General features: G+C 42.7%; 1 protein-coding gene across 1 annotated transcript in view; it reads right to left on the bottom strand.

The window, feature by feature from the left end:
• The window catches only part of CSGALNACT2 (chondroitin sulfate N-acetylgalactosaminyltransferase 2), a 32,728-nt gene extending 14,706 nt beyond the window's left edge, over window positions 1-18,022 (bottom strand). The window contains exons 1-2 of the mRNA XM_071438763.1: window positions 17,859-18,022; window positions 1,126-2,358 (exon numbers count right to left, since the gene is read on the bottom strand). Coding sequence (XP_071294864.1) covers window positions 1,126-1,789 — 664 coding nt within the window. The 5' untranslated portion in view covers window positions 1,790-2,358; window positions 17,859-18,022. The remainder of the gene's footprint in view (window positions 1-1,125; window positions 2,359-17,858) is intronic.

Genomic DNA, 18,022 nt, shown 5'->3' on the forward strand with positions numbered 1-18,022 from the left:
CTGTGTTGCATTGACCCAGCTGAGTGGATTCCATGGCCTGTACCACCTTCTAGAATGAAGAAGAGTACTTGCATCAAACTTTAAACACAGTAGCTGTTAAAAACAGAGACTGTTTGCACTACAGACCAATTACATCATGTGAGACTGAAAGAACCCATTATTTCAAGGCCAATGGTACCTTTGTCCAGCATGTCTGCTTAATAATACAGATATCAGTGCTAACTTCAGAATCCCTTCTATAGTAATGGTCTTATAACATGGTCCACCTTTTGGTCTTTAATGGCAGCATGAACTCTATTTATTACTGTAACTATGAAGAAGAGGTACTAGAGCAGTTTTTGATAATACTTATCTCCATTGCAGGAGACCATACCTTGAAAGCCACCTGTTATGGGATTTGTCACTACTGCACCTTTTAAGGGCCTAAGTGTTGAAAATTTAACTGCTACATATGCCTTTATAATCATATGTGTTCTGCAATTAAGCTTACAGGCACTGAGACAAAACTTAAAAGAAAACAAGAGAACAGTTGAAGGCTGCACAGCTTAGCAGACCCCATAACTGTGTACAATGAAAGGTCTATTCAGGACACCAAGTTCTTCAGCTGGCAGGCCTGGAACATAGCCTACCTCTCCCTCCAGTATAACTGTGCCAACTCTAAGAAAGTCAAATGCCTGACTATTAACTAAAAGTGGCATAGAGATAAGTGAAGAAAAACCATGTAGCTTCATCCTGGATTGCTTAACTAGTCTGGAAGGGGAGAGATGAATCAATTTCTCCCTCCCAGTGCCACCAGTTTCACTGAAATTCTTTCAGTTATTTAGTACCATGAGCAGCTGTGTCACACTGACTTTGGCCACAATCAATTACAAATGCATATGTATTTTAAGCAGATACAGCTTCCCCAGTAGACCTCTTGTGGTGAGTCCTTCTGAAATGCATTTGTTACTCCACGAAAAACACAAGATAATGAAGCAGTAATATCCTTATCATCAGAAATAAAGGCTCTTATGTGCAATTACTCTTCAAGACTCTATTCAAGTACGTAAAACACCTAAAAGTACAAACCCCATTAAATGCCTATTGTGACATTCTGCTAAGGGACTAGGAAGCATGTAAACATACCTTCTACAAAATCATTTTCACTATACAGCTGCCTGTCTCCTACTCCATCATCTTCATCTTGTCCATCTTCTTCATCTGGATTATTGATAACTTCTAGGCCAGCCTCGATAACTTCCACCAACTCGTCTCGTTTATCCTTCCTAACAGGTTTCTCTTCTGGATGCCGAGTGAGCCCCATCTCCAGCTGGAATACTTTCATGGATGTGAAGCTTTCAAAAGGAATGACTCCATACTCACTAGGCAGTTTGGCCCCCACGCTCACCTCAGCTTTGTCAATCTGGGAATGAAGAAACTCTAGGAGATCATTGGATGTTTGTTCTTTGGTGCCCTGGTAGTTCATGCCATTGACCTTTGGGCTCTTTTTTTCCTGCAGGGACTTGAGTTTGTCACTCATTTCCTGAAGCTCTTGCTTTAGCTGGGCAATCTGACGTTTCAGACTGGTAGCTCGGTTTTGATAATGCTCTTCTTGTTCCTGCAAGAGAGCTTGATAGTATTCTTTACCCATGGTTTCACCTACAACACCAGGCAGAGATCCATTGCCATCTGTTTGTGGAGCACACTCCAGCAAATACATGAGCAAGACTAAACTGAATAGTAAAGCAAGGCCCACCAATAGCCAACGAGTCCTGGCTTGAATTACTAAGCCTCTTCTGGGCATTCTCATATTATTTCTGCTTCCAATCCTAAAAGATTAATTATCTGCTCTTGCTTTCCAGGGGACATCACCCCAGACTTCAAATCTTAGAGAAAAAACTCAACTGTAACAGCTACTACGAGTTCTGGTAACATAGCAGATGAGCAGCTTTGCCTTAATCAGGTGTCATTGCAGAGATGTAAATCTGAAGTTCCTGTGTCATCCATAACCATGAATGCTAAGTCTGGCTGACGCCATACAATTTGTTCAGGATTTCCTACCCCAAACAAAAAAACCTGCAAAGGTGGAGGAAGATTGAAGAAACCAGCAAGGAATCATATTTCCATTTCCTAAATCAGCCTTAATTGAAGGAGCCTAGCTTATTTGAAGTTTTGTGAAGGAAATCTGCATAAGTAATTTTGTAAGCTTTGAACAGACAGCAGTTTTCCCCCCCCACTATGTGTGAGAGCAATCTACAGTTTAGTAATAATAATTTTCATTGGCTAGTCCTGCTTTTCCTCTGGCACTTGAGTATTTTATTCCACTTCCCCTCCTTTCCTTGGAATCTGTGGTTTGAGTCATCAAAATGAAGACAGAACCTAAAATTAAAAGAAAGTGCATATTAGAACTGCAAAGCAGACAGTCATTTGAGAAACACATGAACAAAGTTCTAACACATGCATGCAAAAGCCTGATGGTAGAAGGAGTGATAAAGGGAGAATGAAAAAACATTTCTTTTTTTTGCATTACCTATCAGCAACTCCCTCTGACAGTGTCTGGAAAATAGTAATATGGACAGTCCAATAAAATGCATTTGTCACACAGTTAGCCAAAGCAGTAACGGTTCTTATAGTCTCATCACAGTTTATTTCACATTTGCTCTAACTCCCCCATTCCTTCTTGGGTTTTTTGCATTGTTTTACTCTGTGGGAGGAAAAAAAGATACCAACAAATCCCATGTCTTTCCTACTCCTCTAAACTACCTAAAAAAAAAAATAAATCCATGAACTATTTTGAAGCAGCAGAAGCTTGCAATTTCATTTGCTTTTACTTTAAGTAAATACCTTTCAGGGTATAACTGTTCACTCATGAATAAAGTATTATAGATTTTAATATCAAAGTTTACAGAAACCGCATTTCAGATTAAGTCTAATTAAAAAGAAATTAAAATTCAACACCAATCCCTGATTGATGAAAGGGATCCTGAGATTATCCATCTGCTAATATTTCCATCTTCTGACATGGCTGGGCTAGCATGACGAGGCAGGGACCACTTCATGGGTCACACTCTCAAATGACTGACCAAACCAGCCTAGAGGGAAAGACCAGAGAAACAGCCCACAGTTATGCAAGAGGGGGATACCAACAGTCCTGCTCAGCACTGAGTCAGCTAAATGTTTCATGGGCCTCTCCAATGACAGCATAAAAGACTAAGAAGTAAGCTTAATGCATGTTAGTCTACTTTCAACATTAATAAAATACTTTCATTTAAAATTTGCTTGTATAAAATAAGTGAAGCTCATTAAAATTTATCCAGGGACCTATTAGCTCCACATCCATTTTGACTGTGTTATGCAATTATGGTTTGGGGGAAGTTCTGAGACTCCCAGTTTAGTTTCACTATCCTTAGGAGACCAGGAAAAAATAGCTCACTCCCATACTCCTTCTACATGGGTTAGGCAGACTTATCTGGCACTGCCAGCTGCCACCCAGCCCAGCTTGTGCTGACCCTGAGAGTCAGTCAAGATGCCACAATGCTCCCTGTGTGTTTACAGCAAACACCTGCCACTGTGTCTCTCTGATTGAGTCTTTGTGACACTCCTCCCTTCCCACTCAGCTTCCAGCCAGGATACTGCTCCAGTGTGAATCAGGTACCCCTGATCAGTGCTATTGTCATATGCAGCATCTTCACTTGCAAGAGAGTTCCAATTTCAAGGCCTGAAAGACTAAGTGACTTATTCATACCACCAGCAGCAATGCCTGCCACAGCCACACAAAGTTTGTAGGCATGTCAGCCACACCAAGTTTGGCAAGAGCTGCACACCTTGGAGCTGTCCAGCTGAAGTCTATAGGACTGCTCAAAGCAGTTTTTAGTATTTGTAGTGCTAAAGTCCCTGTTAATAAATAATTTACACAGATTATGCAGAAATTCTTAATACAGCAGATTCAAGGCAATTACTCATCTGAAACTGAAACTTCTGGAACTCATGGAAGGCTACTGGAGACTTGGGTACAAAATAAGTAACAGTTTTATCAACTGAATACTAGATAACGTCCTTTCAAGTCCAGACAAGCCAGAATTTAGTCACTCCTCACTGCATAAACACAATATTATATAAATGCAAGTAGAATATCTATAAAGAGTGATTAACTCCAGATGTATCCTCAGACTACTGACCAGTGTCCAGATGTGATGAATCAAAGGAGACAAAAGAAAAATTCTACACGATAAAACCACTTCACAGAAATGATACAATATCATCCCAAGCTTTCTTTAGTACAAAGATGACCATATGATGGTTTTTTACATTTCTTACTGAATTCTTGTTCTGTTAGACTGCAAGAGCTGAAGCCACAATTAATAGCATAAAGAATCATAAGTTTCTTTAAAACTCAGTAAATGTTAAACTGTACTAAAGCTACTCCAGGCAGAAGCTGACCCATCTTCAATCAGTAAAGGCATACTGAAAAATGATCAAACTATCTAACTTGAATAAAATATCAGTAACTCAAGCCCCAACTATGCTAATAGTTGTTAACTGACAAATCAATACCCCTGAAGATGGAGCATTAGTTCTAGCAGGCTTTTGTAGTCAATTCTTGCTCCACCAACAAATTGCCCTGTGCTCAACTTTGATGAGTCACTCAGTTTCTTTAGGTTCCATTCATGTCTTAGAAGCAAGGGAGAACAGATCTCCTGATCTGTGGTATCAAGAGGACACAACGTACCAGGAGATCACGATCCCCTCAGAGAAGAGCAAGGGGCAGTGAGAGAACTCTTGCTCTTCCCACCTTTCCCACTGTGGCCCAACATCCATCATTACGGTAAGCTTGGACTGGGGAAGCCAACAGACCCCGTGGGGACTCACTGCTGGGCACCTGCAGGCTCCTGGCCCTCCCCAGGAGCACTGCACCTGCTGACAGACAGCACAGGGCTGAGCGGGGCCCTGCCCTGCCCTGAGGGAACACGTACAATGACCCCTCCTGAAGCAATGAGAACTACACCCCTTTTCCTTCTAGGCTCTAATTATCCCTTCATGAGCTGAAACCCTTGATCTCTGGGCCAGTGACAATCCTGTTAACAAGACAGCCTTCTTACAGAGACAGGCAGTGCCTATTTCTGTTTGACCATCCTTTCACCATGAAGAACAGGCGTTTTTCCCACTAGAGCTTCACCGTGGCCTTTAAAGGCCAGGAATATTTGCGCAACCAGTTATGTCGAACATGAAAATTTTAAATTGCACATGGAGAACTGAATGGGTAAGTTAGTTTGCTAAAGCAGTGGGAACTGAGCCAATTGACATCTTTTTTTTTTTTTCCTTCAGTATTACTTCTGCTGAGGGAAGTTACCATAAAGGAGTAAGACACATTTCATCTTGAATACTTCACAGAGTGAGTGAAAGCAGCAAGAATCTTCCTTCCTTCTTTTCCCACTGGAAAAGGAGAGCTTATGAGCACTCTATTTCACTATCCTCTCTTTTCAGAGAACAGGGGGAAAAAAAAGCCCTTGTTTTGCATATTTGCAACCCAAATTTGATCTGAATTTGGTCTGGCACAGCCCTACTTTAGGAATTCCAGTAACTAGTCTGTAGAACATGATTACAAGAGAAAGCAGGCTGTGAAACCCCAGAAGAAGCAAAAGCACATGGGATCCCAAAAATCACAATAGGGAAATTAATTGGGTTACATAGAACATTCTGAAGTTTATAAAAAAGGACAGTAAGATTACCTGGTAATTAGTAATCACACACCTGGAATTTCAGAGCTTAAAGATTAAGTTCCAAAACTTTAAATTGCAGCTGGTATTATTGCATGCTGGTATTTAACTGCCTATCAGTTTTTCAGAACTAGTCTATCTGCAGTAGTCTTTATGATCTCCAAAGAATGAGACATCTGAGGCTCATACAAGTCTTATAAAATCTGCAGGTTTTCCAGAGGCACCTGGTTGTTAATACTTTCTGCATTTCCAGGGCCTTCTGTACATTCAACAATGGAAATGTTTCTGTTCCTTACAAAAAAGTTCACTGATTCTCTAAGCAAAGGGAATAGACCAGCATGCTAACTGAAAATGCTTGACATTTTTAGAATTATATTAGCATTCTGTTTTTGTTCCTTGTTGCAAAGGATGAGTACATCTTTCTGAAGTGAGGAAACATTGACACTTAAGGCAGTGACCTAATTCAGTATGCACCTGGCTACATGCCAGACTGTGGGGACTTTCCTTGTGTGAGCATGTTTTACTTTTGACATGTCCTTTTCATTCAGCATGCCCTAGATGGACGCTGTTTAGCTGCTCATGAAATTCCAGCTGAGAGTTATTTTATTGTTCATAATTTCACCCAGATGCCACAGATATTCACTGTCTTAAGCCTCCTCCACACACATATTTCTCTTCTTGGCAAGTTACACAATGAAAACAATAAGGTCCAATGTCATCCCTTGCACATTCCCTTCTTATTCTGAAGAACACTGCCACTGAGAACAGGATAGCTTGGAATGTTAGAGGAACACTGGGCACACCTTTATCTTCCCACTGGCTGAAACCAAACACAAAGCAAGTTGGGCATCAGCTGTTGCAGAAACCCCAGAGTGAAAAGGCCCAAACCATACCCTAAGCACACATCACTTCATCTCTGCTTAGACAGTCTGCTGAGGTATATTGTCAGAAAAGGAAAAAGAATTTGTCCAGGGTTTTACTACACAGTTCTAGTTGAGTTAGTACTTAAGTAAGACTCGTCAGCTATTAGGAAGAAAGGAAGAGGGGAAAAAATTCACAAGAATTAACTGCTGAAGTTCTCACTTTCCATGGAAAACTAGTCAAGAATCTCACCCTCTTCACTGACCAAAAAACCCCATCTTTTTATTACAGTTCTGCCACTGGATATGCTTCCAGCTATGGCTCTGCCTCCCAAGCATACACACACAGGCACTGCTGGATGGGAGAGAAGTTAAAAAGCACTATCAAATTATGGAAACACAACATGCATTCCATAAAACCAATAGGAAAGTGAAAACAATCACAAAGTATTTTAGACCTTCCCAGTTTCACACTGAATTCTGAAAAACCAGAAAGTTTTGCTTGTACACATTGCAACCACTGCCCAAGGTAAGCACATACAACAAGCACAAACAGCAGCTTATTTTCAACTTCTTGAAAGTTTAGAATATGACATACTATTCCAATTCGTCCCAACACCCCCCTTTGGTTTATCAGCACTGAACTTCAGCTTTGCTTCAGTTTTGTTGCTTACCTGGTTGACACCAAAAGGAATTTTTCAAGCTACCTCTTGATTTTCATCAGTTTCCTTGGCCAAAGCCAGAGTCCCATAGGGGAAACAGGGGAACAATGATGACTGTGCACTGATCACCGAGCATCTCTCTTCATTTTCAATAAAAGACACGGGAAAAAAAAAATGAACAGTCGTGAACTGTCCACATTAAAATTCATCACAGGCTGTTCATAAAGTGCTCTGCAATAGGTAATGTCAGATATTTCTTTAATTTCTAATAGGAAGGGAAAAAAAGTCATGCCTTTGGCAAGAGGACTATTCTAGAACTCACAGTATACCAGGAATAAGCAGTTCAGGCATGGGAACCATAGGAAAAAGTTACTTCAGTGAAGAGTGCAAGAATCACAGGATTTATTACTCAAAAAATAATATTCTCCATGCAAAGAGTTTCTCCTACAAAAAGCAACATCGTTGTTTTGCCAGCAGAAACGCTGTGCTCCAAAATACAATCAAGACCAAACCTCCACAAATTTCCTCTGCAACATTAGAGGCTGCAGTATACAGGGAAGATATATCAGGTTTCTTATCTCCCTTGTTTCATGAGATATATCAAATCACTCTCAACACCAGGGAGAGATAAAATCAATAAAAAACCTGCCTTTTCCAAGGACCAGATCCTGCTTATTAATTACATCTTTTCAGGATATGCAACTGAAGCAACAGACTTTGTACTAACTTGTAAAACACAGAAACACAGAAAAGTGTAGGGTTTCATTTTAATAGCGGTGCTATAAAATCATAGCAATCAAGAACAATCCAGCAGGTCACGCTCTTTACAGCCTGCCCAAACTCTCTCTTGCAATTTCTGCCTCAGTTTCAAGTTCCCAAGAATGTGTTTTTACAACAGCAGCACAGCCTTGGGGCTGCAGGAAGGACCCATCCTGCTTATGCACCACACACCCCTTCCCTGCCCCATGCACACGGCCAAAAAATAAATCAGCTTGCCAAGCTGACAGAACAGAAAATACTGTGGGGTTTATTGCCTCTGTTCTCAGAAAAAGCAAGCAGGAGGTGATATCCAACAACCTAGAAATGGTGGCATTTTTGCCAGGACAATGCCTGGAAAAAGTAGTCACACTGTCATGCTTGAAGGAAATATTAACTGTACTGTAGTGGTTTAAATACAATTCTTTCATGATCTACTGTGAAATAACAAGGAAAAAGAGCAACCTTTTGCTGAAGCAGTTTTATCTCCTATAAATGAGACAAGCAAGCATGTTATCTCTTGTCCTGGCATTTCTTGTTCCTAAACAAAACTAAACCCATTACGTAGTTAAGTGGACAAATGAAAGAACAGTATTATTCACATTATTTACTTTATAACTAATCCAAAGTAAGTAATGATCTTATGAATAGAAGCCCTGCTTTGGCTTCAGTGAATCCAAAGCAAGTCCAGTTGTCTGGAAAATTTTGAATTAAAATTGAAACCCAACCAGCTACACCTTAACCACACTGGTCAGTATTATTCCATTTCAGGAAACAAAAGTCAGCTCTCAGTCACTTTACTGTTTTTATGAAGAGACACATCTGTTTGGCAAGAAAAACTAGGTAAAATGTCCTAGATAGGACCAGCTGAAGGAGTGTCATTTGCTTGCTTGTTTTAAAATTATTACTGAACATCTGTCACAAAAAGCTCTTCTACCTTCAGCTTTCACAAGACAGTAGCTTTTCTGTATGACACAACTTTTCCTATCGTTTATATTATTCAGCTTGTGGGTTTCTGCACTGCTGTTGGTGCTATTCCTCTTTTTAAATTTGGCAAGAAAACCACAAACTCCAAGTTTGGTGAAGCATGTCTTCTTCCCCTTATTGTCAGAGAATTAAAGGAACAGCAGTTTTATATGACTACACTTACTGCACCTATTTTGCTGGTTGCCAGAGCTCAACCTGGAAATAAGAACAGAAGCACAAGAGCTACCTCAGCACAGTTATCAGGGAAGATCTTTCTCCTGGTATTCCCAACATCTCCAAAGTAATGCTGTTTTTCACATGAGCATTGGGCAAGAACCCAGCCTGCTTTTACAACAGGCTGTGTTAAACCCTTATTAAAGACACAGTCCCCCATAAGGAGCTGCATAAATTATAACACAGCAGCATTTGGGTTCCTGGGCACAACACCTGAGCAGCCATACCCAGCAGCCTGTCCACTGCAAGGTGGCAGAGCCTCCCAACAGCCTCTTTAACACTGCACACCCAATCAAGGGAAGAAGGCTGTGGAGGACAGCTTAAGCAAAACTAAATCCCACTTACAGCAACTGCAGCTTATCTTCAAGGATGCACAGTAGTCTCTGATAGACCACATGCTGGGAGATGTTTATACTTCTTTCTGTAGGACAAAGCAACAGCTGCAGCAAGAGGCACAAATTAAACTTAAGATTCCCAGCAGTCTTCAAAAAGGGAATGCTGTAGGTAGGGGTTTTTTGCACAGAAAGCAGCCTGCTTCAGAAGGACAGAAAAACAGTTACACTTAGAAACACAGCATCACCCTGAATCAAAGTGACTGAGGAAAGGTGAAACATTCTTTGTGCACCCTAAGTGTCTAAACAACTTCAAAGGGCCCAGTAAATATTTCCCCCACACAAGATGAGCCTGCTCCCTCAAATGCAACAGGGCAGTAAAAGGTGATCCCAGCCCACATGCACAGCATTTGCACAGCACACCTACATTTTCACTGATGCTGTGCTCTATTTATTCAAACCAGTCACTGAGAAGGGCTGCAGACTTCCACTGTGGAATGGTAGCTGGCAAAACCAAAGAAATGAGAATAACGTGGTTTTCCTGCAATTGCTTCACCTGAGCTGCACATCTAACTGCATTCCCAGAATCAAGCTGTCTTCTGTTTCCTCCCATCTCTGTCATCTACTTAGCTATACATGGAGATCAAGATAACACAGCTACTGTAACCTTACCTAGTGAAAATATAAATGCCAACCTATGTCAACTCTTGAGCTGTTTTTAAAGGGTAATTGTCATTCAAGTTCATACATGGAGCCGGTGAGGGAGGTAAGAACAAAGGTCATACATGCAGTTTCCTTGTACTGCAGAGCAAATCTAAAAATGCTGTAGAGCAAAACAGATTGTTTGAGCCACTCACAGGTGGCTCTCACATGGAGATTTTCTTTTTCTTAAGTAACGAAATGAAGGGATGGAAAAGGACAGTCCATACCCTGTTCTTTCTAACAGTTGCACAGCAAATTGGCCAGCATTTAAAAAAAAGTTAGAGACTTCATAATGTAGAGAAGTTAAACTTTTTCCTTTTCTTGGAATTTTTTTCTATGGTAAGAGTGACACTGTTTTCAAGGATGTAATATTCCAGACTATGATGCAGTTATAGCAGTTGAAGTGGAAACAGAAAGAAGTTAAAGTCTCAAGTGCGTCCAACTTTCTTAAAAATACTTTCAAACCTCTATTAATATCCATGTTAAAACCAGAAATGTTTATAGGAAATTGATTTAAATTCAAGAAAAAAGTTTTGTTGGACAACTATGTACCACTGCAATATTCTCACCAAAGTTATGATTTATTGCCAAATTTTTTGAGGGTTACCTGGACCAGGGAATATTTGTACATAAGTCTCCTCAGTGCATGCTTGAGGACTCCTGAAGTGACCACTGGAAGATATTTCTGTGCATTTTGTCCAAGGGATAGTCTGGCCTGAGATTTTTAAACAGCTTAAAATACTACTTATCCAGAAATCCTGAGAAAATGCTGCTTTGAAAATCAAACACGCTCAAGTTTTTCTTAAATAAAACTGAATCAGCTAGCTTAAATTCACATGTGGTTTTGAAAACTGTGCTCACTTTGCTATTTCTCAGTCCTCAACTGAAGATGGAAGGAGAAACACAAACTACAAATGTTTTTAGAAAGGCTAAAATTCAGTGTAATAGCTCAGGTTCCACTTTCAGCACAACAAATCAGCCACGAATATGTCACCAGTCATGAAAGCTGGATGCCAAACCATTGAGAAACATCTGGTGCATTCCAGAAGCACAGCTAATGTCATCTGTAATTTTTCAGTATGACATTATACCTAAGCATTAACTTACTCTTAAAGGACCAGCAATACCAAGCTTCACCGGAAGCAGAAAAGCCAGCAGCTTGTCAGAACTGTCTATCTTGGTATTTTCCTGGTATTGAAAGAGTTGCCAGTATGAACAACTAGAAACCTCAAACACTGAACCCTTGGCATTGTGCTGCTTCACCTCTCTTGCTTTGTTTTTCAAGTCCCTGAAGTCAGTCTTTGGACCACTTGAACTGCCTTTCCTCCCATTCTCTTCAGGAAAAGATCCTCATGGTTTGAAGGGCAGAGAAGCCAAGAGTTTTTGCAAACGTCTGCTAAGTTTTTGCAGGCTCCTTGCACTCTTCTTTTGCTGTGTTCATATCTCACTACTTTTATGTTTTTCTAATTTTTTTTGCTTGTTTTGCTTCACAGCAGGGACATAGAGGTTGTTACCACAGTCACTTGTCACAAGTGCTGTATTTAACACATGGTTCTACTGGCAACAACTTCTATTACACTCTTTGAACACTGGTCTGGAGTTGGTTTTTTCCCTCCCTTCTTGTCCCCTCACACAATTGATATTTCCACCTGTCCATCTGCCCAGGACCTTAAACTAAGGAGGAATTCTGAAGAGGTAAATGCAAAAGAATTCAAAATCACTGGATTCTGCCCAAACCCTAATTTAAAAAATCCAACATGGAGAAACATGCATAGCAGCACTTCATAGCAGAATCTAATACAGTATTTTGGATGTTAACATCCCAGTTTGCCAAACACTGGGGGCACTGGGGCAAAGTCTGCCCTGCAGAGGCATCTTACTGGAGCAATGATTTAACAGTGCTGGGAAGAAACCTGCCAGGCTCTGTCCAGCCAGCATTGATTGCAACCAATACTCATCCTCCTAGCTCACAAAATTGTATGTCTCCTCTTCAGAAGACAGAAGTCTTGTACAGACAGAAGATGCGTATCAGGAACTCACAGAGCACATGAAAGATGGACTATACTACCATCCCTCAGCAGTCTCAATTTTCACTCTGCCAGAGCACTAGACATGCAAGGCATCTGCTGCCCCTGGGGCAGTGAGCAACATCAACAGTGCTGTCAAGTGCCATCCTCTCTGACACCACTGCTTGGGGAAGCCTTTAAGAGACAGAAGTGCTACCACAAGACATCTGAAAGCTGTCACCCAAAACATCTTGCAGGACATATTTTATTTCACAGAAACTTAGGCATTAGCCTCAGAACTGTGGGTTCACTCTGAACAGTGCTCAAGACTAGCACTTGGTGTTTTCAAAGTGTGCTTCAAAACACAAGTTCATTTACATCATTTCCTCTGCTTTAATTCAGCTGTGCTCCCAACAAGCTCCAATTGCTTCCTGTGCATGGCTGCTCAGCACCTGCCCCTGCAGCAGCAGCAGCACAAACCCCACCCAGAACTCTCTAAGTATTATTTCTGCAGTTTCTACGGAGAGGATGCAAACACCACACACCAGCATGGGGGGAGCAGAAAATCCGCCTGGTTACCGATCTGGCTGCAACTGACTACCACACACAACACACTACAAACACAACAGCTACACACAGGATTAGCTCAGAACCTCTGTACAGCAGCACCTCAGCCATCAGCTTTAAATTTTCATGTCTTCCTGCAATTACACACCTGAAAGCCAGAAACTGTCCTTCCGTGTCTCTGGCAACTGGCATCGGAAAAACTATTAGGGCCCTTTTCTTGACACAATCACCTGGGGCTAGCCAATACAAAACTGCTGTAGGTTCATACACAACTTTTTTGACAACTCAGGTGTCCTGTAATTTTGGTCTTCGATGAAAGCATTCATATATTGTCCTGACAAAAAGCACAATTAACAGTGCAGACACACTAACCTCATTTTGTGGTTGATGTTCATTTATAGAGTTAAATACAAGAAGTGTCTACATAAAAGAACCTCATCTGCTCAGTAATTTTACTTGGAAATACAATAACTGCAAGTACTGTATTTCTAAGCTACTTTTAACTCCTACCTGTTCTGCATTGTATTATTTTTACTCTGAACACCTGAGAACCTGCCTGGAGCTACATTCAGCAAAAGGAGACGACTGCTGCCAGTCACAGCCCTTAATAGTATGTGGGTAGGACCCATCTCCAGAGGATTTGTTAGCCATGAGAGAATTTTACTTCTGCTCTACAACTAGCACATGGATTTCATTGAACAGAAATTCCCTCAGAATGCCAGAGAAGAGTGAAATTACTTTCCCTAGCTCTTGGGAGAACAGTGCCAGAAGTGCCTCCCACCAAACCCTCCCCCAGCAGCAGCCCAGCCACCCCTACGCTGCTGAGACAGCTACAGCACTTCCATTCTGCACTTCTTCTTCAGTTGCCAAGTGTGTACTTGTACTCAGGCTGCCACAGGTACACACTCTGACCCCTCCATCTATTGCAGCAATGCATTGATGCATGACTGACATTTTAGGCCACTTCTGGCTGTGGTAGAGGAGCTGATGGGAAGCCTCACTTTTGACAGCAGGATGCACATGGTGGCTGTTGGGTGCTGATCTGTGCTTTCTGGACAGCTGTCCTTAGTGACACCCCTACCAGAGAGCCCAGTACCAAAAGAGAAGGATCCACTGCCAGGAGCTGCTTCACCAGTGAAACACCACCAGTGGGTACAGGGAGGAGGAAAGGTAAGAACAAAAGCCAGACAGACCTGCCCTTCACCACCCACTCACTCCACCAGTGAAAGAATTAAAGGGGGGAAAAGGCTGAAGTAAAACAGAGGCAGCTCTGGCCCTGCTGCCACCACCCTCCTCAAATGCACCTCCCCAAGGAGACATGGGCACCCTCCACTGCAGGCAGGGCAGGGAGATGGGCTCCAGACCAAAACCTTCCCAGGAACACAGGAAGGGCCACAGGAAGCAATCAGACCCAAGAGCACTGTGCTGGAAAGCACCTACACTGCAGGCAGCTTCAAATCAGTAAACAGGCCAATCACTACAGTCACTTTGTATTACAGCTGGAGATGACTCTCAGGAAATAAACTTAAAAAGTACATACATGATTTCCTCACAGGATAGTTTCCTCATGTCATCTGATTTAGACTCTCTGAACTTCACTCTGAAACACCAACTCTTCTGATGCTCTTTCCAGAGCTCACATTTGCACTCACAGCTTGAAGTAACTTGCCAGTTTTATCAACTTGATTTTAGAGGATTTGGTATGTGAATGGAAAGAGCCTTTAAAACAAATAAGGTAAAGCAGAGATTGTTTCAAGATATTATTGCACCAAATCCCATTCAGAAATGATTGTGGAGCAAGTGGCTCCTGCCAGCCTTACCATAACCCAGAGCTGCAGCACAGACAGCCCAGAGCCAGCAGACAAAGTGCAAGCTTCTCACAAGTATTTTACTGTGCCAGGTTTGCATATGCAGCACCTTCAAGGACTAGGCATAAAAAGCCATCTTCCTTTTTCCTTCAATCTCCCATCTTTAGTGACCACACACAGCTTGCAATGATTACCTTGTTACTCTTTTTTAAAGATTTTCTCAGCTATCAGTGACCATCAGAATCACCAATTTAGACTATACACACCATAAAGTATTAGATACCCAAGAAATACTAAGCTGAATAACTTGTCAGTCTACATTTTTAAGTACACACAAAATACTTGCAGCCTAACAAATTTTTTTTAAAGGCCTGGATAAAAGCAGAAGCTAGCTGCACCCAAAATGGGCCTCTAAACCAGGCTCTAAAACAGTACCCTATTCAACTACTTTTGCACCAAAAGGCACTCATGACTGGAGGGCTGTAACTTGCAGAATTTCTCCTGCCCTCAAAAAAAAAAATTCTAAGATCTTAATAAAAAATAAATTAAAGATATTAAAGTAACTGCACACTTCCAGGTTTTTTTTATGAACTATAATATTAATGGATGTGCTGGTCTTTTCTAATCATCATTCAGAATGGAGCTGTTCTGGCAGACAGTAAGAAGTGCCCTTCCACAAATTTCTTCTTATAAGCTGTGGTTCCAACTCAGAAATAAAACTATATTCCAATTCCCTTCATAAAGCATTATATTTCTTTTATCAACACCTTGTGAGTTCTGGTCTCATTTCCCCACTTCTAGCATTAAGCTTAAAAGAGTATAATTAGATACGTAGATAAAGCAGTTATTTGTGGCTTGGTCTTTTTTTTCTAAAAACAATATGCTCCTGAAAATATTTTTTTCCCAATGTGCCCTTTGGGAATGATTTTTTTTTTTTTTGAAGAAAGTCTTGTACTCTTGAAACCCCTGCCTATTTTCTATGTTATTTCTCCAGAAGCAAAATTATTATGGCCTTTTTCCATGCTTTTATTCTGAAGGGCTGATCCTTTAGAGGGCAGATGAGCCAACAAAAAGCCAAGGACATTATCAGCTCCAGCACTTATCCAAAGCCTGACTTTGATCCCACCTCTGTGATCCTGTTTCCGCATTATTTAAGGAGAAAATACTGCAAGTCATGAAGCTTGCTTCATAATGACAGGCTGCTTCAGAGACAAGAAAAATATTGTGCAATTTGTTTTCTGCAGTGAAAAAAACTGACCTCATATTTCTCATACCCGCCCTCCTGGGAGTTTAGTTTTATCTCTTTTAAAAGTTCAGGTGATTCTGATGCATTCTTTTTATAAAGAGGTCCACAGAACATTTCTGGCAAGCATGAAGTAGCAGACTGTGATGCAGGGGTTGAAATTCTTGTGCCAAATATGGTTGTGGGTTTTCTTGGTAAGAGACCACAGCTACTTATTATTTAACCATGCCCTCAGATGATGTTTCTCACTGACTTGGGAAGACCCATATCCTGGGCTTGGATCATAAAAGCAAAGAATTTACATTCAAGAGTAATTTGGTGCAACTTCTACCACAATGCAGCAGCTGTACCAACAGCTTTGGGGGGTTTCTTTTTCTCCTTTATTCCTTAAGCCTGAGAAAAACGCTAAAACAAAGTCATGGGATCAAGAAGGAAAAGAACTATTCAAGATCACCTAATCTTAATCATACTGAAGTCCTCACATGTTTTCTCCAGCAACAGACAAGCTAAAGAATGTCTGTTTGGGCAGTACAGTCATGTACTTCAATAGCCACTGCTCCTCCTCCCATGTTCAGCTGCTGATGGTTTAGGACAGTTTACTGATGGTGCTGTAGCAATGCTCAGTGCAGTCTCCTGATATTTCTGATAAGGACTCACTGGTAGAGCCTCCCAGTGTAATTGAGCCTCGTAGCTAACACCCCTCTGCAAAACACATCTACCTCCACTGACAGCTACTGGGAATATTCCCAAACTGCTGTCTTTGGTGCTCCTTGGAGACCCTCTATCTAGCCAATAAATAAAGGGAAACCAGAAGTTTCCCTCAAACACACTAAAGCAAGGTAGGAACTTGCAGCTAGTGCATGCTGGAAAAGAAGAAACTGTCCTACGAGGCCTAGCATTACAGCCTCCAAGAAGAAGGGGGGAAAAAAGGTATTTTTACTGTATGACCTTAAACTGAGAGATACTGACTCAGTGTTGAAACAACCTCTCTTTTCTGCAGTTGAGTTACCGGAGAAAAGACAATAAAGTTAGTCCTTATCCATCATCTGTGAGTTTAGCAGAAGAGATCAGTGTCTCAATTTCCACCTGACAGAGGGACTTGAAGAGAAAAAAGCACAAACAAACAACAAAACCTCAGAATAAAGTAAACACTGATTACACTTCACTGAAAACACGAACTACTAAATTTAAATTTCTACATACTCAGGTTCAAAAAAGGTCTTGCAAACTTCAACATCCTCCGTTTCTGCTTTAGCATTTCTGAATTAATTGACTGGTGACAATCACACAATCTATTTTTATGCTCAACACCAAACTCTCACAGTTTGCGAGAGCACAGAATTTACCGAGCAAGAACGCGTCTGACAAAACCGAGATGTAAACCGCAGTTTAAACAAGGCTCAACATTCCACTGAGGATAATTAAGCACCCTCATCATCATTTCCCCTGTTCTGGGGGTTTGATGGAAGGAACGGGGGGTTTCTCGCGGCCGCAGCGAGCCCGAAGGCCGCCCCGCAGCCCGGCACAGCCCGGCACAGCCCGGCCGGGCGGGCGCTGCCCCCGTGCCGGCTCCAGCGCCGCGCTGCGCCGGGGGGGCCGCCCGCTGCATCCCGCTGCCTGCGGCTGCACAAACGCGCTCGCAGCACGCCTACGGCCAGCGAACACAATGGAAACGCAGCCGTGAGGGACACATTCGTTTTATTGTTGAGACAGCGCTACGGTACAACCGAGTGGCCCGGTGTGCCAGGCCGCCGCGCCAGGGCGGTCGGGGCAGCCCCCGGCAGCCCCAGTTGTGCAGACCCGCGGCCGCTCGGGGCGCTTGGTGCGGGCCGGCCGCAGCCCGCTCCGGGCCGGGACACGGGGCCGGGCCCGCCGCGGTGCCGCTGCCCGCGGCCGGGAGGGCTCCGGGGCGCTGCGCGGCACCTTCTGCCGGCAGCGGCGAGGGGCGGCGGGCAGGTGAGGGACGCGGGGCCGGGGAGGAGCGGGGCGGCGGGAGGGCGGAGGGGCGCAGTGCCGCCGTACTCACCGCGCGGGCCGGCGCGGAGCCCGCCTGCACTTCCTGCGTGCTCGGAAATGAGCGGGCGGGACCCTCCGCCGCGCCGCTTAAAGGGGACGGGCCGGCCGCCCCCGACCGCCCCCGGGGCGGGACCGGGTCCCCCGCGCAGTGCCGTGGGGGAAGCGGGGCCGCCG

This window comes from Agelaius tricolor, unplaced genomic scaffold (genome assembly GCF_023055355.1).
Source record: "Agelaius tricolor isolate 1412-34295 unplaced genomic scaffold, bAgeTri1.0.p SCAF_13, whole genome shotgun sequence".
NCBI lineage: Eukaryota > Metazoa > Chordata > Aves > Passeriformes > Icteridae > Agelaius > Agelaius tricolor.